At 35.5% G+C, this 26,793-nt stretch overlaps 1 protein-coding gene across 12 annotated transcripts in view; it reads left to right on the top strand.

Moving 5' to 3' along the window:
* Positions 1–26,793, top strand: part of LOC5571584 (extended synaptotagmin-2) — a 62,301-nt gene that overhangs the window by 15,551 nt on the left and 19,957 nt on the right. For 5 of the 12 annotated variants that reach the window (XM_001659742.2, XM_021850675.1, XM_021850679.1 and 2 more), the window contains exons 2-8: positions 8,394–8,640; positions 8,752–8,884; positions 12,691–13,114; positions 21,215–21,256; positions 21,323–21,463; positions 21,527–21,937; positions 22,598–22,768. In XM_001659742.2, the coding sequence (XP_001659792.2) occupies positions 8,880–8,884; positions 12,691–13,114; positions 21,215–21,256; positions 21,323–21,463; positions 21,527–21,937; positions 22,598–22,768 (1,194 nt within the window). In that variant the 5' untranslated portion in view covers positions 8,394–8,640; positions 8,752–8,879. Of the gene's footprint in view, positions 1–8,393; positions 8,641–8,751; positions 8,885–12,509; positions 12,621–12,690; positions 13,115–21,214; positions 21,257–21,322; positions 21,464–21,526; positions 21,938–22,597; positions 22,769–26,793 lie in introns of those variants that run through there. The other 7 variants (XM_021850676.1, XM_021850674.1, XM_021850677.1 and 4 more) reach the window with 3 other exon arrangements.

Here is a 26,793-nt window from a genome sequence, read left to right as displayed (position 1 = left end):
TGCAGTGCGGGAATAGTCATTACGCAACTGAAACCAGTGCTGTAATGATTCATTACGCAACGCTTTCTCATTACAATTTACATTACAATTTTTCAGAAATTGTAAAATAATGGTGAGTGCATTCCGATATAATTTCTGATACCCTCAAGTGCTCTTTTATGAAATTGCATAAAATGTTGTACGTAACTCGTTGCAGAACTCGATTTTTAGGATAAATTTACGACTCGTGCTGTAAAAATAATCATTCTGCAACTTGTTCCGTAAACTACTATTACATATCACTAAATATACTTTACTTGAATTGATGTACTTTTTAAGATTCACCACTGACCCCCACATCGAAAAGCTCATACATAGAGCCTTTTGCTAGTGGATAATTACTTCGATAAAATCTATTTTAAACAAACACGCGGAGGTTAAAATAACATATACAAACAGTTTGAAAACCCAGTGGAGCATTGTTTCTTTGAATGGATTCACAGACAATGTTTCAGAAAAATGTTTCAGAATGGTAAACATATTAAAAACAACAGTGATAACGATTGTGGTTTTATGGCTTAATGGCTTAGTGGCTTTAAGTAAATAATTATGAGTAAGAAAATTATGCAGGTAAAATTAGCATGATCCAGAAAATCCTACATTTTTGAATGGTTAACACGTACTGTAATGTAATCTTTTATATTCCTTATTAAATATTGCTTGAGCATGTTTTTAAAATAAATACTGTTAATTATATATTAGATCATTTGGAAGTGAATTACATTTTAAAGGCCCGTAATTGCTGATGAGTTCTAGCCTCAGATTCGTGTATCCTCTGCTTCTCGAAAGTTCAAATACATGTCTAGTATTATGTTGTATAGTGTTGTGATGGAAACTGAGATTCTTCGAAGTATTGTGAACATACATATTTGTTTGGGAAACGCGCAATGGAAGAGCAGGGAAAACTTTGTGATTAAACTTACTGTAGAGCGAAAATGTTGAAAAGAAGGGAGCTAATGTAAAAATGATTTTCAAGCATCTGTTCTGCAAAACCTGCATTCTTTTGGTTTCGCGGCATGACCCCTGACAGTCATGAGATACTTAAGAACTGAATGGATACAAGCATGATTAAATTGCATTAGTGCCGTAAAACGGGGTAACTTTGATAGTTTTTTTTTCGAAGAAAACTTCAATACTTATGCATATAATTTTTCATATAATCGAAAGTCGGTTTTCTGTTTTGGGGTAACTTTGATAATGGAGTATTAATCGAACAAAATTGAATGAATTACGGAACGTTTATTGGGCGTTCAATACCTCTAGGCATTTAACGCTATATGGAAATTTCTGACTTAGATTACAAAAATGGTCCCAGTTTGTAAAAATGTTTTTTGCTAAGAGATTTCAGACCGAATTCATGTTCTACTACAACTAGGCTGTCAAGGATAAGTGCCGAACTCATTATGACTTCTTCAAATAGTGATCGTAGAACATATTGTTTGTAAGCGTTTCAAAAATGCTAAAATCTTATAAATCTCTAATATTTGCATATAAATCCTCAAATGCACTTGATTCCAACGAAAATAGCTTTGACATGAAGTGTCATACTAATTCTCTGTACTTTTGCATTCGTTTTGCTTAACTGATTAACAGAAACTTCGTTGTTTCGTTTAATATGTACCTTTTAAGCTGTACCGTAAAACGGGGTAACTTTGATAGTGCGAAACCCACAATTCGCACTATCAAAGTTACCTGCAATATCAAAGTTACCCCGTTTTAAGGTACATATTTGTGCACAAAAGAACGCTCTCTCATTCTCTCATTTCAGATTATGGGGTTCAAATTTAGTGGATAAGACTATTACTGCCAGATACACTCCTACTAAAAAATCTAATTTTAATCTTCTGAAAGACATAAATTATTAATCTGCTTTTCCCTTAATGTGAGTGAAAACATTGCAATATGGTCCAGTAAGCAAATTTACGAGTTAACATGTATTTGGAGATATTAAATTAAACTTAAGATAAAGACTATCTTGTTCAAACTTAAGTTTTAGTTAGGATTTTTGTTTAGTATTGTTCACATTCGGGTGGTTTTTCAAATGAATCAATAATTTTTTTCATTTGTAGAAGTTATAATATACAAATGCAAACTGATACAAATTTTGAAGTTTTTGCATCCTTTTGCTTAAACGGTATCAACTACACTGGTCCCACAATTATGAATCCATTAAGGCTTTGCAAATAAATATAGCAAGCTAAATAAACAACATATTTTAGTGCATTCAACACCAAATGGTAAAGTTGGGCATATACTTACAGTTCATGCACATTGTACTCATTGGAATAGCTGATAACATTGAAAATTTTCACTTATTTGCACATCGTCTAAAACCACATTTTATGAATCGGCGAAAAACCTGTCCACAAATATGAATCAATATGACCGCAATTTAAGAATCAGCTAATTATTTTCTACTTGTTGTAGTCCATATGTGTATGAGAACACTGTCTCGGACATCATAAGGGATACACAGCGGTAGACTGGAACCAGTTCCGAGAACTCAGGAAATGAATGATGATGGCTTGATTCAAAATTGTACCATCTGCTGAGCAGTTAAAGTGAACATATATTTGTAGACTAGTAAACCCCTTAAGTCTGTTAATTTAACCGTGAGCCAACGGTGTAGCCTGGAAGTTAATCCATAGGAACGTAGGGCGATTAGGGACAGAAAGGACATATTAAATAAATGCATATTTTAAGACCATAAAATTGCGATATTATTCAGTTACCCTCAGCTTATTACCAAGTTCGTAGTTAGTACGATGTGTTGCAATCATTTATGGCGAAAGCAACACATCGAATGTCAGACAAACGACATAGAAATAGAAAATTGTGTCAAAAACAAGGTTGGTAAAAAGGTATCGGGGCAAAATGAACGTTTTCATGTAATTTAGAGAATAATATATTAAAAATTAGTGGCATACGTTATGATATATAGAAGAGCTCCACCTCTTTCACATTAGCAATAAGAAATATTTTAGATTAGTAACTTGCTTATAAACCGATTCAAAGCTGAGAAAAAAAAAATCAAATTGGAGAGGTCAAATGAAGCAGATCATAATGTTTTATATCGTCAAACAGTTCATATGCACAAAATGCATGAAAATTTGATAAATTATGCATATTCTTGGAGATCAATTGCGCCTCGTGCGTTCATTATGCCCTTAATCACCTTGCGTGCAACAATTGCGATCCCAAAAAGTTATTACATACACCTGATATCAATACGAATCCGGAGGGATGCAGACTGGCGCTTTTTTAACTGGATAGTTATTGCTTCCTACAGAAGCAAACAAGATCATGTAGCACCTGGAAGAGCCCAATAACCGTAGCAATTCATCATGACCATGCTAAGGGCGGCTCGTGAGTTTGAATTCCGCTGGTCTAGGATGTTTAGAGCTGGAAAAAAGACAAGTTTTGATCATTGATTAATTAGAAAATAATGCTGTCAGTTAATAATTGTGGAAGAACTTAGTTGATAATCATTTGAGAAGCAGGCTAATCGCTAGTAGGGAAGTAACACAAAAAAAAAAAGAATTGAAAGGAGGCGCATATCAAGTAGGGTAAAAACACCGGTTTTGGCCAGTCTAAGAGAAATTGTCAATAAAAATTATATGGGAAGCCCTATTTATACTACAAATATGTCAAATGCAAGCTCTCAATCCATATAGGGAAAGTGTACCAGTTATAGCCATAGTGGTTCCCTATTTGGCCATATGCAAAATTAAGATAACTTTTACATCTTTAATCTTTTTGAATGTTTTAACATCAAAATTTATCCTTTACTTTATGGCTAAAACACAAAAGATTTTTCAAAATGTGAAGGCGTTCAAGATATCACGTATGGCGAAATAGGGAACCACTATGGCCATAACTGGTACACCTACCCTATGTCAAATGCAAGCTTTCAATCCAATATCGGAACTGAGCTAAAACCCTTTTTCCGCTTTGAAAATCTCGTTGGCCACCAGAACCACTTTCGGCCAGAGATTTGATTTCGGTTCCTAAATTGGCCAATTACATTGATTTCTTATGAGAGTGGCCAAATTTGGAGTACCCTGGCTAAGTTAGATGTATGGGTGTTAAAATTATAAGGAATTTGATATGTTTTGAATCAACTCGGCCGAGTAAATGATTATAGCTGTATCATTTGAATGTGATCTACTGAACACGAAAAGTTTCATTCTGATTGGCGATGTAAAACAGTGTATAATCAACTATGGCTGCAACTGACGTATGACGAAAACCGGTGCTTCTACCCTACGTCATAAATTTTTCAGAAATCCTATCCAATGACACTTTTTCTGTTTGGTTCCTTCCAGACTTGACTACAACAATTTATTCGCCTTTACGTACTACTTTGTCTGATATTCATGATTTATGAACGGTCCCAAAACCATGTCATGCACTTTTCGAACTCCCATCACAAAATCTGTTTTTGATAATTGATTATAAATGGGTATAACATTTAAAATTCATCAAGTTCTAGCAGATTGACCGCTGATTCAAAAATTGTGACAGGTTTATTTCCCACATTTTATGAATCAAGTATTTCACGCAAAAATCTCAGACAAATCTATCATATTTCACATTTTTATCGTATACCCATGGTTATTTAATCTGTAAATGTTGTATGTAACTCATTCTCGTACAAATATCTTTGTATTAACCTTTTAAAACGTCGCTTCTAAATAGCCGTTTACAGGCGTGCTTCTTACGAAATTGACTAAAAATACATCCTCATTGGCAGCAAACATAATGCATTGATTCATTTGGAAAGCATTGAAATGGTTGGACACATTGTGTAGCTTATCAGCCAAAATGTTTCTGTGATGTTTTTTAATGAATTTCATTATAATTGTGGGTGATTCAACTGTGTGGGGTGACTGTATAATAAAAATTTAATTTGTTTACCGGCATATCAGTCTATTTTGCTTGAAGTAAGAGGGAGCATGGAGCAGAAATCTATGAATACTAGATGGATAGGTACCGTAATGGAACGGCGAGAGAAATTGTATTAGATATTGTAGAGGTAATACCATATGAACTAGTATTACTTGAAACGTCCTTCCTCGTGGCTTGGCGTGTTGTTCGAATAACACTACCAAGGCTGTCTTGGTAGTGTTATTCGAACAACATGCCAAGCTGTTCCCATAGGGGACGTTAGTGACAAGGAAGGACGTTCCAAGTAATACTGTTTCATACGGTATGCCCTCTTCAACATCTGATCCAATTTCTCTCGCCGTTCCCTTACGGTACCGTCATTTCTGGTGAAATTGATCATTTTTCACGGTTTTTCTTGTCTGTTTTCTATAATGTTGACAATGCCAAACAACTGAATGCAGGAAAACAAGTACGAAGGTGAGCCTCATTGGTTCATGTATTGAAATTTTCTAACAAATGTCATTTCAGTGCTAAGAAACATCTCTAAAATAAAAAAATCGGTGGATCTCATTTCGGGGTGAAATTAATTACTTGCCAATGCGATTATTGTTAGTTTTCAAAACAACTGTACACAGTAAATGTGTGCTCCCTGAATCCGAATATGCTTTCTAAATTCTTAACAATACAATATTTATAGAAATAATGAATAGTCAAATTTCAAGAATTTCACGGAAACGCCTAAATGTATGCAATTTTCTAAGGAATTTCCGGATATCTAACAGAAATTCAATTATTTTACCCGAATGAGCAAATTGGTATGAGTTTTGGTGATGAAATCTTATTTGGGGATGTATCTTAAGCATCATTACAAACTTTCAGGTTTATACCATGTTCGAATCCTGTTTTAGGACTAGAAGTTTATGGGTGTTCCTCAATACTATACCGTGGATGGTTTTGAAATTTTACATTATTGTCATAGAAATAAACATTCTTTAACGCAAAAAACTTCACAACACACAATTCGACAATAATAACGACAAACAACGTTCATTCACTGTAGGTTACATTAATATTTGTGCTCAATTGGGAAGAAATAAAATCGTGTGACACGGTGATAAATTTCACCCGAATTTACGGTACCTATCCATGTAGTATTCATTGCTTTCTTCTCCATGCTCCATCTTACTTCGAGCAAAATAGACCGATATGCCGGTAAACAAATGCTCAGGTTATTTGTAGTTCGTCATTAACATTTCGGCCGATTCGGACTACTAGGAGCATTTTGTGTGGATAAACAATATTTGGTTACTAACTTTTCTCACTGACTGTAGCTGCTAAACTCCCAGATTTATATATTGCTAATCGTGAATAAATGTTCCTAAATTCTTTGTCTACCTTAAACGTATGTGGATCAATTTCAAAGCAAACCCATGGCTCATGATGTACATATACAAATGTGATAACGATGCTAGAGGAAATAAGACAAATTTAATTCCCGTTGCTGTGGCGCTTTATGGATCAGGTTACACAATTTACGGCATGTCGTATTTTCCTCAAGGGGGAGACTGAGAGGAATCGAATGAATCATGAAAAGAATAGTAGGAAGTCCGTGAAGTTTCGTGCTCTGCTTTGTAAGCCTTTGATCTGCAACAAGGGTGGATAATCGTGACCGTTTAGTCCAGATTAAGTTTGTTTTTAATGATTTGGGGCATATCGAGATGGGAATAAGTACGATATTTTTCAGGGGAACCCCTGTTTTTGTACGTTTTTTTAAGTTATCAATTTGATTGAAATCATTTCAACAATTTTGCTAGTATATTTAAGAATGTTCCTGACAACTTTACAAAAAAAAATAAGTTTTCCATTTCTAACTATCCAAACTTTTTTGCAATCTACTACAGATGACACGCAGGCTTCGTCCTTTGACGGAGAGTCCTGTGTCATTCGAAAACAAAGATTTTTTATATCCCTTGAGGTAACTGAGGTAAGTCAGATGTGAAAATATTGTATAAAATTGATCCCAAAATACTGCCTTGGGGAATATCAGCTCTTGCAGGAAGTTTTTCAGACTTGGAGTTTTGATAATGAAGCTAAAGTGTAACTTTGGAGAATTCTAACAAAATATGGCAGAAAACAATAGTTTTTTTAAATTTTACATTCAAGCCTTCATACCAAACTCTGTCGATTGTTTTTCTATTTTCTAGAAGAGCAAGACTAATAGAGTAGCCTTTAGATTTGTTGGAACGAATCAAATGTTTTACACATAAAAGTTGAGAAATGGTCGAATGTCCATGTCGAAATCCGAACTGTTGGGAAAAAATGAATTTTCGTTGATGTGGACCATCTTCTGTTCAAAATGACCATTCCAAAAAGTTTACTGATGGAGGAAAGCGATCTGAGTGGATGATAGCTGGAAGCTTCTGCAGGATTTTTGTCCGGTTTTAAAACTGGTAAAAACTTGGCATGTTTTCATTTTTCATTTGTTAAATATTACACATTTGTTAAATATATCAACCAAGAATGATAAGCAATTTTCTGAAGCTGATGTAGAGAGTTGTATCATCGTCAGGGGGTTTCATATTTTTGAACTTTTTTATAACATTTCTCAGTTCTTCCAAATAAGCCTCCCACGAATTTTCGAAAACGTTTCTTCGATTGGTAGCAAGTTTTTGAACTTTTTCGCAATTAGTAAATAATAATTTGCTTTCTTCTTCCAATTTGAGAAATTTAATTTTCAAAACTTTTGATTCTTATTTAGAATTACGATTCTTTTTATTAAATTGAGAAAAATGTTTTTTTTTTGCAAATGCTGCCATATAATATTCATAGCAGGAACGCGAGTGCGTTGAAATTGCCTTCTCCTCACGTTTTTAAGATTGATAAAGAGTTTAAGATCATCGTCTATAATCACGGATTAGAATTTTACTCCACATTTTGGTATTGCAATGGCGCTTGCTTCAACAACGAAATTTGCGAAAATATCGAGAACATTGTCAATATCAAGTTTTGTTTGCAAAGAAATGATAACATCAAGATTACTATCGTATGTATGTTGCATATGTATTCTAGGCGGCTCGACAATAATTGAAAGTGGAGCTGAAAGGTTTGAGAATCGCTTAATGGGATATTTGAAATGTAACTGGGACATAATCAGAATCAAAATCAGCGTGAGTAGCCAATTGGCTACAAAGCGACTAGAGTCGATTAAGATCAAATCAATTGTAGAAGGGTTTCTAGAAAAAGAAAAACAAGTTCCAGTTAAAACTTATTCTTACGAACGAGAACCTAAAACAAAATACTTCTTATTGGGAACCTATTGCTGTATCCCTTCCAATCTTTCGATGTACATACAACTTGCCTTTCGCTGCTTCAATCACATAGTCTCGACAACCGCATAATTTGTCTTAAAATTGTTCGTGTTTTATTTTGATTTGAATATTTGGTGTTTCCTCATCGTCTATTTTTAGCACGTCCAAAGCATCGCACACACATCCAATGTGGTGAACTCGAACGGTGGGAATAAACACATCACACATCAGAACCCCACAGAATTCCACCACCATCCGGTAGCTGCACACCCGATTCAACACACTGTACAACTTATCACACACTTTATTGTGCACCCTGAACATACTATTCATGAATATTCTTAAGAAACTGCAACGATTCATCCCCGTCTAGTCATACCCCGAGTGATATTCGTTGAGTTAACAGGTGTTTGTCAGCAACGCAGACTGCACTTCATTTATCAGATTGCTTACTAATTCATTTAATTTTAATTTTTAAATTATTATTATTGATTATGTTTGCGTTTTATATTTTCAGTTCAAAAGTTATCGATGGTTCGTTAGAAAAACATATTGGCAATATTGGTGATAATTTCATAGCGAGAAATTTCCGATCCATCCGGGGGGAGCATCCCAGTACGAGTGTAATCCCATCCAAGAGAGAAAATGAGGTTTGTTTTCATAAGAAGAGCACTTCCAGCTCAAAACGATAATGAAAGTAGCATTTTCAGACTGAATATTTCACTGTGGAACACGTTTTCATCTGAAGCACCAAAATACCGCTATTTACTCAATTAAGGGTTACTGAATCCATTGTCGTTTTCAAAAAATATCATAGCACGTCTAGTTTTTGAGATATTGACTGTTGAAAAAGCAAAATTTTAGTATTTCAGCCAACTTGTATGACAATTTATTCCCCTAATTTGTCACAAAATTCAAATTTTATGTGCATAACAATTATTATTAGCAATGTTCATGATATTTTCGATGCTCAAAAGTTATTTCTTAATGGTTTCGAAAAGTATTGTATTTTGCCATTTAAGAGAAAAAAAGAATTTTGTATGGAGACTGCAAGCATGTTGAAAAAATCGAATAATGTAAATTTAATCGTGCAATTGCTTGGTGAATTAGATCACAAAAAAGTTTGTTAAATCATACTTCAAATTTCATGTAAACTTCAATGAAAACCGTGTTCTATATAACTTTGGCGACCTGTAGCTAACAATTGTAACGTGGTGGAACATTTCTGAGAACGACATCAGATACAGCAAATGAAACTTTACGCATGCATTAGAAGCTATTAGATATGGCATTGCCCATTAAAAAATTGCAAAATTTCCCAAACAACATTTTAAAAAAGGCCTATAAAAGAGTATTTTCAGAATTTGAAAAATTTATAGCTCAACACCGTGCATTTGATTGAAACGGTTTCTTCGCAGAAATTTCAGTAAATAACTAGGACTAGGTTTAAATAAAAATATACTACGAGGAAAAATCATAGCGAATCCACGTTAGAATAAACCCATTTCACGTTAAATCGTATTACAAATTGGCAGCACCCTCTCAGATTTCAATAAAACTTTTTGGATGCGCAGACCTTGACTAAGTAAGACACTTTGCATACATAGTTTTCCCAATGTTTATCTGGACTATCTTTTGGATAGGGCAAAACTTTTGTACCTGCTTTTTTCAAAATAATATAATCGAAAAATGGCAACTCATACAAAAAACTGTTGTGTGAATGAATTTTAGACAGTTGTCTTAATTTTTAAATAAAATACTGAAAAAAAATCCAGTTTGTGGCTCACAGTGCAAAAAAAAAAATAAAGTAGATTAAAACATATGGTCTTTTTTTATTTTAATAAAATTTAGTCACAAGATAGGTAATTGTGTTTACTATCAACCGTCCATACAAAAACTTTTTCTTGTTTTGAATTAAATGTTTTAGCTTATCGTTTTCAAACCAAACTAAAAAAGTGAAAGTCACAATTATCTTAGAATTTAATGAAGCTCAATACGTCAGTCAATTATGTCTAATCAGTTTACTATAATTATCGAAAATTTCATACTTGTTTTTAATTATGAATCGTGGTTTACGGCTAACCAGCCGAGTGGAAGTTTAACAACTACCGAAAAGCTAAACATTACATATAATTTGCAATTGGATTAGATGGCAAATGTGAAGATTTGCGAATAAGTTACACGTCTTCTCAGTGAGAATCGAACTCACGACTCCCCGATCTCTAGTTGGGGCGCGTTACCACTCGGGCTAGGCTAGGATCCGATGTTCACTTTACACATGTTCAGATTCGAGTGTATCAGTTTGAACACGAGAACAGAGTTCAAAGAGAGTTTGAAATCGCCTGAACCAACGTGTTTGAAGTTCATTTGGGAAGACTGCATTTCGACCCATTCGGAATGTTATGCGAGATATACAAGTTTGTACTGTAATCATCATTTTTTTTAAATAAAAAATGGAATGGTGTTTTTATGTCACCACTTGGCTTAAGAACGGGTTACTGGATTTTAATAATCTTTGTTTTAGAATTGAATATTATTCTACAGTTGAAGACACACGTTAACACAAAATTTGTGCCAATTTTCAATAAATTTTAGGCCCTGAAGATGGTCTAATAGCCGGACCAAAAAGTAGGCGATGATTTAAAATTAGTCAACGCAATTAATTAGACTGAAAGCCGAAACTACGAAAAAATCTACCACCTATCCAGTCGAAACATACTACGGTTGTTTTTTCGTTTTTATTTTATTCACAGTACAGAATTCTAGATCTCTATGCATGAATTAAATAAGTCCCGAAAATCATTTCCGGATATGAAATATGTTTATACTAACGAAGACTAATACGTCAAAATGATTCAATAGTGTATTACCCGAAGGATTGAACATAAATTCTCAAAAAACGCACATTATTCCATTCGCCAAAAAAAAAAGAAAATTGGTAATTTCTGGTCTTCATATGAAAAGAACTTTAATTGCACAAGAGTTAAGTATCTAAGTAAATAAATAAATAAAAAAAATAATAAATAAATAAATTGATATGGTTTTGTCCTAGGATAATCATAGAAATTATCTAAAAGTTACATCAGGAATTTCTCCAAAGATTCATTAGGATATTTTTCATTGAAGTTCAAAGTTCTCGAGGATTTTATCCGGTGATTCTTCCATCGATTTCCTTAGTATATCCTCAAGATTTGCGTTTAGAAAATCTTTAAAAAATCTTTGTAGGATCTCCTTGAGCAACAACTGTGGTTCAGTTGAAAGATTAGTGAAATATTATCTAGAGGAACTCCTTGTAAAGTGTGCTGTGTGCTGAATAGCCCCTTAAAAATCTATATGTCAAAGAACAATTTGAGAGAAAAAGATTAGTTTCATTATTTTAAATTGGTTTACTTTCAGAAGAAATGTAAAGCTATTTCTAACGTTATAGAATAGTTTGACTTCTGATAATGAAAACCTTACAAAGAACATTAAAAATATCAAGTCTATTCTAAAGTATCAACATGTTTTCTGGGAAAAAGGCCTCAACAGGACAATGTCCCCTGGGCCCCCACATTTATAAATATGGCCCTGGGTCTGAGGCCGATTATGATTCACTTGATAATACGACCATCATTTGACCCAGAATAACATTACCTACTTCAATGTGGTGGAAAACAAAACTAAGGAAAAATGTGCCAAGCAGAAGCTAGGAAAACTTCAAAGGCTAACAACAATGTGCACAACAGGCAACAATGCGCAGCGTACCCACTAAAGCTTTACATGCCATTCTAAATCTTCGTCCGCTATATTAATTCATTCAATTAGAAACCGAAAACCGCTCCTCGATTTCACTAATGGAAACTTCTTCTTAGTGGTGACATCGAAACATCTTAAATTATATTAAATTTTTTCCATTAGTCACAGTCAATAATTGAGCCCACCCTCTCCCCGTTTCGAGCGCTATGATATTTGTGGACGTCGCAACGTGGATACGATTTTTCTTAATGTGTCTTTTTCTAATAGTCCTTGTTATTTACTTACATCTGCGAAGATACCATTTTAATCAAATGCACCGTTTTGAGTTATAAGTTTTCAAATTTTAAAAATCCTTTTATTTCATATGCCCTTTTCAAAACGTAGTTTTAGCAAAATTTGGATGGAAAGTGCCATATTATGAGGCTATACATGTACAGAATATCATTCAATTTGAAAAGGGTTGCGTCTAGACGATTTGCGTTTTGGCTTGGAAATGCTCAGAAGCAAAATTTGATTCTATGATTTGTGTTTGCGTGCTGTGCTGTGCTGTGACTTCATTCTCACTCCATCTCTCGTTTTACAAAGATTAGATCACCGGGTCGCATTCAGTGCAGAAATCGTCGCGTATATGTTCTAGTTTTCTCAAACGAGGTTAATTGAATTATCAGTTTGTGAATATTTCAATATTCTTTTTCCGTTTTCTGTCCTTTGATTGAAACAGTGATACCACTAGTGGCATAAGTGACACTGGAGAGATACCCAGCAGCTCATTTCCGAGCAGTTCTGAGGACGATAAACTGTTGGGTGAAACTGGGGCAGCAAACGACGTTGTCGACGAAATGACTGGCGCCAGCAAGGAGCAAAATCCGGAAAAAGAGGAAAATGCACAACTCCAGGGCACTACTGGCGACAACGTGGGCTCCCTGCTGTATTCCTTCGCCAAGAAGGTGGTGACAGTGGGTATCATATATTTCGTCGGTTACATGGGCTGGTCAGTGGCATGGTTGATTACACCGGTCTTACTGTCTGTGGCACGCGAACAGTGGCGAAACAAGAACGAGACTCGTCGTAATGTGGCCAAAGCATCGGCATTGGCCAGTGATAAGGAGGTCATCCTGGCACGGCTTGGTGATTTACCTGCATGGGTGAGTAGTAATGGATAGTCGATATTTACCTTTATATATTTTCATTCATTATCATCATCATCATCTTAACCGTGTGTCGGAACGTGTCAATATTTGTCAAGCGTATGATTTATTTGTGGAAAAAGGTATTAGCAACAATTAATGATGAAGAGATGAATGGAGAGATAGTTGAGAGATTTAGTGTAAGCACAGACGTTAATCATTGCAAAAACTATAATGTAGCAAAGTCTAATACAAACATTTCGAACCTGTGTTCGTGCTTCTAATCTCTCAGAGGATAGTGAGAAATTTTGTTTAAAACTCAACTGAAATTTTTGAACTATTTTAAGTTATATTATTTCATTTATGGAAGAATCGACTGTATCTTTCAATTGTGGAATTTACGGCTACGCAGTCTTGGAATGATTAAAACGAGGTTTATTTTAACCCATGAGCGTTTTGTACATCGTCCGTCTGGTCCGGGGTGCATCTTTCTCGACCGTAGTTGCTTCTGGACCCCATAGTAGGTACGACTTTCACTGATGATGCGCCTTCGTATCTCTCGACCAACGTTGTTGCCAGCCGTCAGCAAGGATTCGAGGTTGACGGAGTCATTCACCACCTCGAAAGTATCTCCGTATATCGTGACTAGAGTTTGCATTCCCGGGAACATTTCCTGGGATTGAGATTTCCCGGTTCACGGGAAATGATTTTCTGTTTCCCGGAATTCTCGTCTTTCCCGGGATTTCCATATTTTCCGGGTTGCTCTATATAAAAAAACTATCTATTTTCAAACGAAAACCATCGCAAAATTTACTTTTCATATAATTCTAACCAATGAACTCACTAAATCCCTAGTTGTATTTCGATGCTGATTTTTTTCTGTTTTTTACAACTATGAAAGAGTTCTTCATAAAATGGATATCGTTTTTGATGAAAGAGTTTATGCTATATAAAATAAAGGAATTTTCGTAGGATCTTTTCTATAAATTCAGTAGGCTTAAAAAGGTTTCATGGATATAACAGTCACAATTTTCAATATAAAGACCCAAGTTGGATTTTATTCTAAACTTCATTCGATCATTTTTTTAACATAGTCGATTTGTGTATCAATGATACTTAGATAAATAGTTCCTGAGCTTCATGTCAAAAAATATTTTGCAACGATTTATAGCAAAACGGCCATAAAAATCCACTAGTGCGACTATAGGGGACTGTCTATTAATGGAACACTGACCCTACACGCAATACGAATAATTTGATAAAGACAATTCCACCAAATTAGCTTTATTTTCACATTTCACATTGCTACCTGCTCTGTTCTGCCTTCTGCTCAATTACGCCTATCAACAAGTACTTTGCACTGAGAAAAATCAACACGTCAAGGCCGTGTGTTTTACTTATAGATTTGCGCAATGAGGAAAATCACATGATTTGAGTGTGGTAGCCATATGGATTTCGTCACTGACTTCACGGTATAATAACATGTGTATCCAACTGATTTGCTTATTGAATTCGAAATGTAGTAGCTTTTGATAGTCATGTGTGATAGAACATGAATATCATGAGACTGAAAGAAGAAATTTGATAGAGAACTCTTGCTCCTCAAAATATGGATTCGCTCGTCGCAAGCTCACTTGAATGTTTTTTTTTTTTCAAACAAGTGAGTCAGCAACAAGCGGGGCACCGCAAATCCATAATTTGGGAAGCCTGGGATTAGCATATTTCATTTTATTCGAAGCTGAAAGCTAGGAAAATCTGTTAGTGGAATCCGATTGTTCTTCAACACCATACGTTATATCCAATGCTGGAAGTTATGCATGTTATTTATAGAAAACTAGAATGAACTCCTCATCTTCACTCGGACATCTTCACTAATAGAGAGAAAAATGAATCCGCAAATTTTCCTCTAACACTTTCAGCTTCAGAATTTGCTTCTTTTCTTTCAACACGAGGTCCGACCGCAGTTTAGTTCGCTATGGGTTGATCACAGACAATTTAGAAATTTGGAACACGGAAATCGATAGCAAGCTCATCGAATTCAAATCGACCAACTTGAACATGATGATCATGACACAAGATAATCATAAGTTAAACACACTGAATCCGTGTTGGGTGATAATTAATGCACCTATAGGTTAACGCATATGAATTTTAAATGGAAAGCTTCAGGAACTGATGTGGAAAACTATGGAATTCATGTTGTTGGCTGATGAATCAGTTCATGAAGCAAAACTAAAGAATCGAATGTGTAACACACACGAAGTTTGTAAGAAAATCACAACAAATCGATATAGACGTTCATGAATCGATCCATAATTTTGAACACACGGATCAAACGTGTGGATTTTTTTCAGTGAGTTTTTGACGCATTCATCATCATTACGAAATTTGTTGCTTCGCGTTTCAAGCAGGTGAACAAATCTGCCATCCTTTCAAATTGTCTCCCAATAATATCCATGTCGTCCGCGAAGCAGACAAATCGACCGGATTCTGTGACAATCGTACCACGGCTCTAAGAAATTTTGAACAGCTGGCACATAAGTTCATCACCTTTTCGTAGTCTCCGGCAAGATTCGAAAGACTGGAGTGTTCATTCAAGATCTTCACGCAGTTTTGCACACCGTCAATCGTTGTTCTAGTCAATCTTGTAACCTTCCGGGAAAGCTGTTTTCGTTCATGATCTTCCATAGCTCTCCACGATTGATACTGCCGTATGCCGCCTTGAAATTGATGAACAGGTGGTGCGTAGCGATCTGGTACTCACAGTATTTATGAAGAAAAAGATCTGGTCCATTGTCGAGCGTCCTTCGATGAAACCCGCTTGGTAATTTCCTACGAGCTTGTTTGCTATAGGTGATAAACGACAAAAGATAATCTGGGATGGCACTTTGTGGGCGGCGTTCAGGATAGTGAATCCAGTTACCATACCACAATAAGTTGAAACAGCGCCCTGAGAAGGATGTTTCAAAATACAGAAAGGGCCGTCCACAAACTACGTGGTCATTTTTTTTATTCCCCTCGTGGTCTTATACAAAAATTTTAATACTGGTAAGAACCGTGGTCTTTGGCTAGTCTTTCCCATTCTTTATGACCACATCCCAAGTAACAATTCCACAGCAATTGGGCATTCGTGTGGATTTATTAATGTTTTATGACAGTTACGTGAATGCTATAGTAGCTAGAGGCGACATTTACCGTTGCGAGAAGATGATATTTTGTAAGTCAGCTCTTAGTTGTTTTCAAAACCTTTTAGAGGCAAAATATAAAATCAAAATTTTGTGGCTACAGAACCAGCTTTATTGCAGCATGAACGGCTATGATAAAAGATTGATATAATAAACCTTGTTGCCATAAAAGCTGCTTTTAAACTGATTGACATGCACTTGTATCTTGATAACTTACCTTATCTATTCCTGTTAGATCAGTATTTCGGCACTCAAGACGCGATAACACCATTAACATTGCGAATCTATTACTCACTAGACCAACCAATAATGATAATCCACGTTGCGAAATTACTCAAAAACACTTAATGCTCATGAAAAAATGCGAAACTAAAATCCATTTTCATTATTTTTGCGTATATTCTTCATAACAACACGCCCAAACTGTCAAACTTTGTTGAATGCTGCTTGGCTACCATAAAAAGCGAAAAAAGCTGAATCATCTTCAATCAGCATTTATTAAGGCAATTTTACACCCACAAATGCCGAATCATAACATTGTGTTCTCATTTGTGTATTTATGATGACAAAACAGCATTTGTCGATGATAACTATCAATTATAGTTCCGCCATATTAATTTTACTCCGGTTGGTACAATTTAACTATTTTCGAATCGAATTATCTTCATTAATTTGATCATAAGATGCGATGGTATGATAATTAAATTGATCAAATATAATTTTCAGCACAATTACTGCCGAAACAAACCAAGAACTGCTGAATATGTTTTATTCATCGCCTGGTGATTTATTTTAGCAAATGCTAAAAAACCAGATATATAGCACTTTCAGAATGTTGCTTCTTTTTCATCACATTTCACTGTAAATCTCACTCGGCACTAATGATTTGAGCACTAAATCCAGATAAATCACTTTAAATAAAAAGCACTACAAAATAAATTATCACAGACGTGTTTTGAATCTTATTTTGTTTTGTTTACGTTGGAATAAATCCGGCAAGATCGAAGTTATGATAAAATCATTTTCAAGATGAAGCGACTTTCATCTAGGACAGGTGGCCTCAAAACAGCTACCATTAATGCTATTTTGCTTTATTTGTGTGACATAAATATACACTTCATAGCCTCTTTTAGAGTGGGCCAACTAGTCACGCTCTAGTCTACAAGAGGTTTTGGGGGACGCGATGAAGACAAAAGTGCCTTGACCGTGGTTTTATGGGCGTTTATTTATAGCACCCTGGAAGTAATTCGTAAAACTAAAATTGTTACTTGGGATGGTTCATGGGCGGCCCTTAGCATAAAGAGAGCTTTCCCTGAAAATTCAAAATCGTGGTTCACTCAATGTTTGTTTACCAAGAAGTTGAAATTGCAGTTGCGCTAAGCCTGAGTTACATATCAGATGATACGAAGTTCTATTATTGTACTCACAACGATCACAATCAAATGAGTCAGCTCGCTACATATTTGCCATGTAATATTTAAGTTGACAGTGACAAGTCAACACTCTAATCAGAGGACTGTAATTCTGCTTTAATAGAGATAGAAGAATGTTTTTTTAATACTTATTACCATTTTTATATGATTTCTCAGCGTTATCGAGCTTCCATACCACTTAACTCTCTAATGGTGGGTGAAGATTTTGATTCCACAACATGAAAAATTTAAAAATAAATAAAAATGGATTTTTCATGATTCCCATTCCGGACGCTTCCTCGGTTTTGCTTTATATTCCGGACACTTTGATTTGAATTCTGGACAGCTAATGGAAATCATAATTACAAATGTCCAATCATCATTTGAAATCTCCCAACCACTGGAGAGACGTTTCAAAAGCACCTTAAATATCGGAGAAAACAATTAGGATAGCTTCGGAGCGAATGTATTATCGATAGTATACAACAGTGGACTTTCTATATTAGTGTGCATGGTAATTCACATTTTTAATTCAAATTTTTGTCAAATAGACATTATGGATGTGATGAGAGTGCTTCATAAAGCCATAAAGAGCCGTTTTGTTATTTATTTGCGCGTGTGCGTTACACTTGTTGGTAAAGAACTTCAAAACAAAAAAATGAGCTGGATTATCAATTGGTGAGCTCGTTTCAGGCTTCTATTTCAAATGAGTGAAATATGTTTAAAGTATCTTTATCATGAAAAGGCATGAATGTTGCGTTCATGTATATGATCAAAAAACTATGATTGGTTCAACACTCCAAGTGTCGTACTGTAATTAATATTGTTCATAATACATATTGAAGGATTTGCTTTTTATTACTTTCGGGATAAACCGCGGGATAGGTAAAACTAATTAATATTTATGATTAATTTATGACGTGCCCAAACATCCGTGAAATGTATATTGCTGTACATTTGATATTGCTAAGCGAAGATAAGCTGATCTCCATACGAAAAGTGTCACATACGAAGGAAGGTGTCCTAAATGGCCAAATTGAATCATTTTAATATGCAAAAAAATCATCGATATCATATTATTACTTAGCATCGCTTTGATTGATGATTATGAAAGTAAAAGCATCAGTGTTGATCAGACTCATTTCCCCGAAATTCGAATTGTGAAGCCATGAACTGTTATAACTGTGCGTTGTATTCCTGAGATGGAGGGGGAGGTGGTTGGGCTTGAGTGTTGCACATGGGATCCGACAGTTTCGATCTCGGTGGGCCGCAATTCAAGTTTCGGTGAAATGATTCGCACTCACTCACTCACTCATTTCATTTCACCGAAACTTGAATTGTGGCTCTCTGGGATCAAAATTGATTGATTTTGTGTGCAGTACTCAAGCTTAACCATCTGCTTTTCTATCTTAGGCGGATAGAGCATGGCTGTAGTAGTTCGTGGCTTCGTAGATCGGAAAATGTTATTTTCGGGGAAATGAGTCTGAACAACACTGAAAAGCATTATGCATTTTATCGAGTTACCACAAGATAAAAAACTCGTACTGCTACTGTGTAAATGATGAGTGAATAGGCATACCGTTCCAATTTTGTACAAAAGATATCCACCGACACGAGAACCAATTGTTTGCCCCCCTCTTCATAAAAACCGGAAACAAACAAACAAATACAAATATTTGATGCTTTCCCATGACACAATGGTGAGAGTTGGAGTGTAAAAACATCCCACCCGCTGTTATCAACAGTCGTAAAACATGGTGACATGGTACAATAATTATATTTCGTTGACGACACTCCTTCTCCTTCATGGCATTAACGTCCTCACTGGGACAGAGCTTGCTTCTCAGCTTAGTGTTCTTATGAACACTTTCACAGTTATTAACTGAGAGCTTTCTTGGCCAAAGGTGCCATTTTCGCATTCGTATATCGTGTGAAAGGTACGATTATACTCAATGCCCAGGTAAGTCAATGAAATTTCCATTACGAAAAGATCCTGGACCGACCGGGAATCGAACCCAGACACCTTCAGCATGGCTTTGCTTTGTAGCCGCGGACTCTAACCACTCGGCTAAGGAAGGGGTCTGCAAGTTATACTCCGGTAATTTATCCAAGATCATTCGCAAAGTAAACATCTGGTCCGTTGTCGATTGGCCCTCATAAAAACCAGCCTGGTATTCGCCGACGGTGGACTCCTCGAGCGGTCTCAGTCTGTTAAACAGGATGCGTGACAGTATTTTGTATGCTTAATTCAGAAGGTTAATCTTTCTGTAATTGACGCACTTCAATCCACTGTGTTTTATTTTCTCGATTTCATGCGCTTTTTAAATAGCGCCCAAACCGTTGATTGATGATAGAAAAACTATTTTTTTCAAAACATTTAGATAGACGTATGGTGTTTTGGGCAAAGTTGTAGGATTGGCAATTTGAAACAACTTTGTCGAAGACACAATTTTTCTATCTCTTATACTTTTTGAGATATATGCCGTTGTATGTGAATGGCCCCTAAAAATCATACTTTTTATCATAACATTTTTCCAAGATTTTTAACATTTTTTGTGTCTTTTACAAAGTTGTTTGTCATAAAAAAACCCGTGTTTTTGCTGAACATATCATTACTCTATCTTTTGAAGTAACAAAGTGATTCATGAATTACTCTTTTTTCAAAGGGTAGTTTAGGCCTCTATAACTGGCTTCGGCGCAAAATGGCGCAGACAACTCATACAAATCATGAAAGTACCATATCTCCTCTTTCCGCATTTGATAAAAACTGTTGTCTATAAGCGTCTTTGCATGGGTTTTTACTATCAAACAAATAAGCCTTATTAAAATAAATTCGACTGATAATTCTTTTACTTTAAGAGATAGAGAGGTGCGATGTTCAGCAAAAACACGCGTTTTAAGACGTTTAACAACTTTGTAGAAGACATGAAAAATGTTAAAAATTTAAGTAATCGTCCATAGTTCTTCAGCTGACACTTTTTTAACATCTTATATGGTCGGTGAGTCCACAGCTTGACCGTCTTCATCAATATTCACCCTGTTACTCGCTACATTGTCATTTCCGCCGTTCAACAACTGCTGAAAGTGCTCTTTCCCTGGGCAGCCACCGTCGTTTAATCGGTCTGCAAATTTCCCTCTCAATGAGCACACGGCGGGCACTGGTACGGTATTGTGCCGCGATTCGTTGACTGTTGCATAAAACTTCCGCATATCATTCCGGTTCATGCTATCTTGAGCTTCAGCTACCACACTTTCTTCGTGCTGTCATTTCTTTATACGGTGGATTTGCTTTTCTTCCGCTCTCGCTGCCCTGTACCGGTCTCTATTATATCGTGTATCGCCCACAATCATACGGCTTCAGGCAATACGGATTCTGAAACGTTGCATAGTTGAACCCAACATGCTAGTTTTATTGAAAATATTGTAAATGGATTTTGCATCATCACAAAAATGTATAAATAACTATCACATATTATACAGAATATCGCAACAGTTTTACTTATTTTTAATTATATTTACAGGTATTCTTTCCAGATGTTGAACGTTGTGAGTGGCTTAATAGGGTATGTTCTCATTCTCCCTTAGCTGTTAAGGTATTTTTTCACTAGTGAATGATTCCTCCGTTCCAGATCCTGAAGCAAGTATGGCCCAACGCGAACTTCTTCGCAAAGAACCTCATCAAGGAATCCATCGAGCCCAACATTCAACAAGCGTTGGCCGGATACAAACTGAATGGTTTCAAATTCGACCGAATGATCTTGGGAACAATCGTAAGTATTACTTCGACTATGGAAACAATTTGCAAATGGTAAACTGACACCGGATATTTTCAGCCCCCGCGAATCGGTGGGGTAAAGGTGTACGAGAAGAACGTGTCCCGTAATGAAATCATTATGGATTTGGACTTGTTCTACGCCGGTGACTGTGATATCAACTTCTCGTTGAGTGGATTACGGGGTGGAATTAAGGACTTCCAAATCCACGGTACGGTGCGGGTCATAATGAAGCCACTTATTTCGCAGATGCCTCTGGTCGGTGGTCTCCAGATTTTCTTCCTAAACAATCCGAATATCGATTTCAACCTGGTGGGGGTGGTTGATCTGCTTGACATGCCCGGGTTGAGTGATATTCTGAGGAAAATTATAGTGGAGCAGGTCGCCGCTATCATGGTGCTACCAAACAAGCTGCCAATCATTCTGAATGATGGTGTTCCAGCGCTTTCACTGAAGATGCCAGAGCCGGAGGTGAGTTTATGGTACACGGTGTGTTTGGAATCGTTATTAATGAATAGATATGTCCATCAATTCGGGCACCTACCTTTCGAAAGATATAGTATTCAATGAGGGAAACGAAATTTATCGTGGTTTGAAGGTTTTGGGCTATTTTAAAGGGATGTTCAAGAGAATGTTGTACTTTGAAATTTGAAGTTCGACGTTCAATAAGAGGTTGCATACTGATTTTTTAATAATCGAAAACTTTGATTTCATCAGTACATTCTTATTTTAAATCATCAAAAGTGGGTATCGCATTTAACGCTATTACAATTTTGTTTAAATGAATAGAATAGTAAAATAAGTTTGTGTAAGGTGTGAAATGAATTTTGGTCATATATGTATTTACGTCAACTATGCGAACATTGGCAGGATACTTGGATCTTTTAAATTCCTAACGCAAACCTGACTATTATTTGGTTGTATAATGGCGCACTTTTAGGGAATACATTAAGCCAATAAATATCCCTTCAAAATAGCCAAACATTTTCAAATCACGATGACTTTCAATATTATATCTTTCGAATGTTGGGTGGTCATTTTTTTCGTTATTAACAGTTCCAGACCCACCGTGTATAATTAATGTGTCGCTCATCAGCCAGACTTTCACCTGATTTTGGAATTTCCTCTCAGGGTGTTCTCCGAATTCATGTCGTCGAGGCGAAGGATCTGATGAAAAAGGACATCAGTGTTTTGGGCAAGGGCAAGTCCGACCCGTATGCCATAGTGTCCGTTGGTGCTCAACAGTTCCGCACGCAGACCATCGACAACACGGTCAATCCCAAATGGGACTACTGGTGCGAGGTAAGTAGCTTAGCTAGGTCATTCCGTTTTGAGTTTGGAGTTTTTTTTTTCACTACCAACATAGCATTCTACCCTACCGGTTGTTCGGTTCACATACTTACACATCTGCACACCCACACTAGAACAGAAGTAGAGTGAAATAAATCCGTTGAATCCATTATTCCGCGAATAAACAACGGTCATTTGAGACTAATTAACACCATGCCCTGAACTAACCATTCCGAACTAGATTTTATCTGGTGTTCTCGTGGGAAAAATCCAGAGTGTAAAGATTGGAAAATTTGTGGTTGGCTTGCATGCAACGATTAGATGTGCCGTTCTGTTGATTTCCCGTTTTAGTTGTTATTTCAGGCGTGTTGATTCAGACTATGGTTTTGGCGAAATAACTCACATGGCTATCGTTAGGCTGGCAATCGAGCATCATGTCAGGCAGCTTGTAATTGATCGTACAAAAATATAATTTTATTCACCAAATCAGCTTGATTCATATATGGATCATCAATAAATGACGTTACATTTTTTGGCTTATTTTCGACAACCCCCGTAGCTAAATTGCTCATAGCCAATACACGGTTCGTGACTAAATAAAATGCTATTTTCTCTTCCTTGAAATGTTACGTCACTTATGGAAGATTTTTATCTTATTAAATCTTCTTTTGTTTATTCATTTTTGATTTCTGTCCATGGCTAAAGTTATCATCATAGTTTAAAGGTCCTATTGAAATTGGAGAAAATCTCAAAAATGAATAGGCTGTTTTTTTTTTGTAATAAATGACAAATAAAAGAAAACAGCTTTTTTGTTTCACAAACAAAACTGCGGTGTGTTTTTTTTTTCAAAGATTTATCGTTCTCCTCTTCAAAATCTACTGCAGTTTTACTAAGGCCTTTAAAATCTGCGATAAAAGAACTTACATATTATCATTTTTCGTTGTTTATTATATGATTCAGTGGCGTAGTCATAAATTAATTCTATGAACATAAGGGGTCTTGAGAAAAAAAATGTTTTGACCAGCATACACAAAAAATCCTTATGAGATGAACCAGCCTAGGGCTGAAAGTCTCAATAATAAAGAAAGAAAAAAAAAATCCTTCCCAAATCCCCCTCTTCCTACCTAGAGTACGTCCAAAACTGCAAAACTATTCATATTGTATATTGCAATCATAAATTATCTCAAATTTATGCATAAAAACTGAAAAACAAGGATATCAAAAAACATACTCCGGATAGTCGAGTCCGACCTGTAATTGGAGTCAACATGCTGCGTGTTATCATATTTGTTTGTAGTGGTATAAGAAAATAATTAAGAGCCAGTTCGCGAGAGCCGCAATCCCATCTTGTATCGATGTTCTTCGAGCCGGCTGAAATTATCAGGGTTTGTTCTATCATGTAAAAGAAGATGTTTTGCAAAATTATAGATTTTTATTTTAGGAGGAAGTGGGACAAAATAACCCCCAATGATTTTCATGTCACAAAACATGCAAAATTTGTGGAATGTTCCCCATTTGGTATAAAGTCGTTTGGCATAATGGCCGTTTGGCCTAATGTTCATTATTTCATAATGGTCGTTTGGCATAATGAGTGATTTAGAATGAATATCGGCATGTTTGGAAGCTTTTACCGAGATCAACAACATCGAGTCCATAGCAAAAATGGTATGTATATACTCATCAAGCGTGGTGTTTGTTCAGAGATTTGCCAAGCTATGGATGTCGAAAATTGTTGTGAGAGCATAACGTCGTGACGGGTCTGGCAAAAGTTCATTTCAGAATAATAATTAGCTTTACATCCCAAAACATAGAGTTTTGTTGCGGATCAAGCTCTATCCCAGTTGGGGCGTAACACTTGATACGGAAAGCTCTAATCCAAAGATCTATTATTGCAGCATAATGCAAAAATAGCCCATATAGGAGAGCAGATTATTTTTCTTTCAAAATGTTTAAGGTTTAAGGTGATTATAGAATGAAGCCACACCTCAAATTTTCAAGAGTACATGTCTTGAGAACCAAACAGTGCTCCGCGTTGAAAATTTGTCCCACTGGCCACCATCAGCAAGCAAGTAATTTGATTGATTTTCAACGCGAACTGTTGTCAGATTCTCCAGACTTGTGCACTTGAAAATTCAAAGTTTGGCTTAGTTTTAAAATCACCTTAGCTAAACAAAATCTTCTCACAGCATAACTCGAATAAACAACACAATTAAAAAAAAAAATATATGTGTGGCAAAATTTTTGAACGAGTCATAATTGATTTTAATCTTGGAAGTGTAAAGTAAAACCATCGTCTATTAACGAAAGAAGGGAAAATTTGTGATTGAAATATTATTGTATCCAGCATATCTCGAAAGGGACCACGTGTTTGTAAAAAAAATATGTTCAAATATTGGCAGGTTCTAAAGTAATGATAATTTTAACAGCACCGCTTGCAAGAACTGATAAAACAGCAAAATGTAAGAATGTTTAACATTTAGCTTTACTTAATTTTATCTTATACAGGGTACCCCCGTTGGTTTAACCACATTTAATCTGAACACTTTTTAATTTGTACCCCGCTAATTTTCTCAGACTAAAAAATGTTCAAATGTCATTTAGCTCATGGAACGGAGTAAAGTGAAATGGAACGCTGTGGAAAGGAACTCAGAATCAAAACAAAACTGTGAAAGAGTTAACCAGAAACAAAGTTCTAGGGTGACTACAAGTTCATATTTAAAATGAACCCCGATGATTTGCATGAGGTACCGTTCAAATAAGAGGGGGTGCATGGTAACAGTATAAATATAAAGAATATCCTATTAAATAAAATTTATTATTAAAACAACAGAAGATTAAACGCCAAAAAATATTGCGGCATAATAACAATGTCTAAAATATATAGCCCCAAGAACAGCCTATAAGAGAAGGTAAAATTTATTTCAATTTTAAATCAACAGTTTTTATACTTATAATTATGGTAACATCATATTAAGAAAGAACATCCAATGTTTGAAAGAAGGGTAAATTTGTGCTAAGTATATCAAAATCTTCAGTGCAAAAATTTATTCCAATAGCGTAACTTAAAAGAAGAATTAATATTTTAATTTACCGAGGCGTCTGATTTAAAAACGGTTTTCGGCAAAGTTGTAGCTGATTATTGTATCTCACAAAACTAACATTAGTCTAATCCCCAAGAGCACATGGGCAAACACTATGACCGATTAATTGAATTGCTTGCTTTTCCCATAGTAATTCCCATACAAACTTTAAAGTGCTTGTGCAGTCTCAGTTTTCATCCAAATGAGCTCAAATTTTGGGAGAACACTCAGAATTTGGTCTAAAATCGAATGAGCGGTGTGGAGCAAAAACGATTTTTTGAACCACTCTTATATACATATTTGGATATATTAAATTGGTAAAGAAAGTTCGCAGTAATTGATAAAGGGAACGCTCATAGAATATTTCACTGCAAATCAAGCTCTGTCCCAGTTTGGATGTAACACTTGATGAAAATTACTTGATAAAAGAAGGGAAAATTATATGCAAAATATTAAAAGCTGTAATCTAAAGATCTAATATTGTAGCATAATGCAAAAATAACATATTTACGAGAGCAGATTATTTTTCGTTTAAAATTTTTAAGGCTCTAACGCAAAAAATCTTCCCACTGCATAACTCAAACGAACAATACATTTTTAAAAGAAAATAATGTAGTTAAACGTTTTAACGACTCAATGTAAATTTTAATTTTGGAAGTGTACGTGATTGATTTTTTTTTCCAACATACCTCGAAAGGAGATCATGTGTTTGCAAGAAAATATGTTGAATATTGGCAGGTTTTAACGTAATTATTATTCTTACAGCACGTCTTGCAAGAATTGATAAAACAGCAAAATATTAAAATGGTTAATGGATAGCTTTAATAAATAATAAAATTTAAAACAGTATAAATATCAAGAACAGCCTATTTTCAAAAGAAGTCAAAATTTATGATTAAACCAATAGAAGATTGGACGCCAACAATTATTGCGGCCTATTATAACCAAAAGACATAA

Source organism: Aedes aegypti, chromosome 3, assembly GCF_002204515.2.
Source record: "Aedes aegypti strain LVP_AGWG chromosome 3, AaegL5.0 Primary Assembly, whole genome shotgun sequence".
Lineage (NCBI taxonomy): Eukaryota > Metazoa > Arthropoda > Insecta > Diptera > Culicidae > Aedes > Aedes aegypti.
This window is presented reverse-complemented; position numbering and strand designations above follow the sequence as displayed.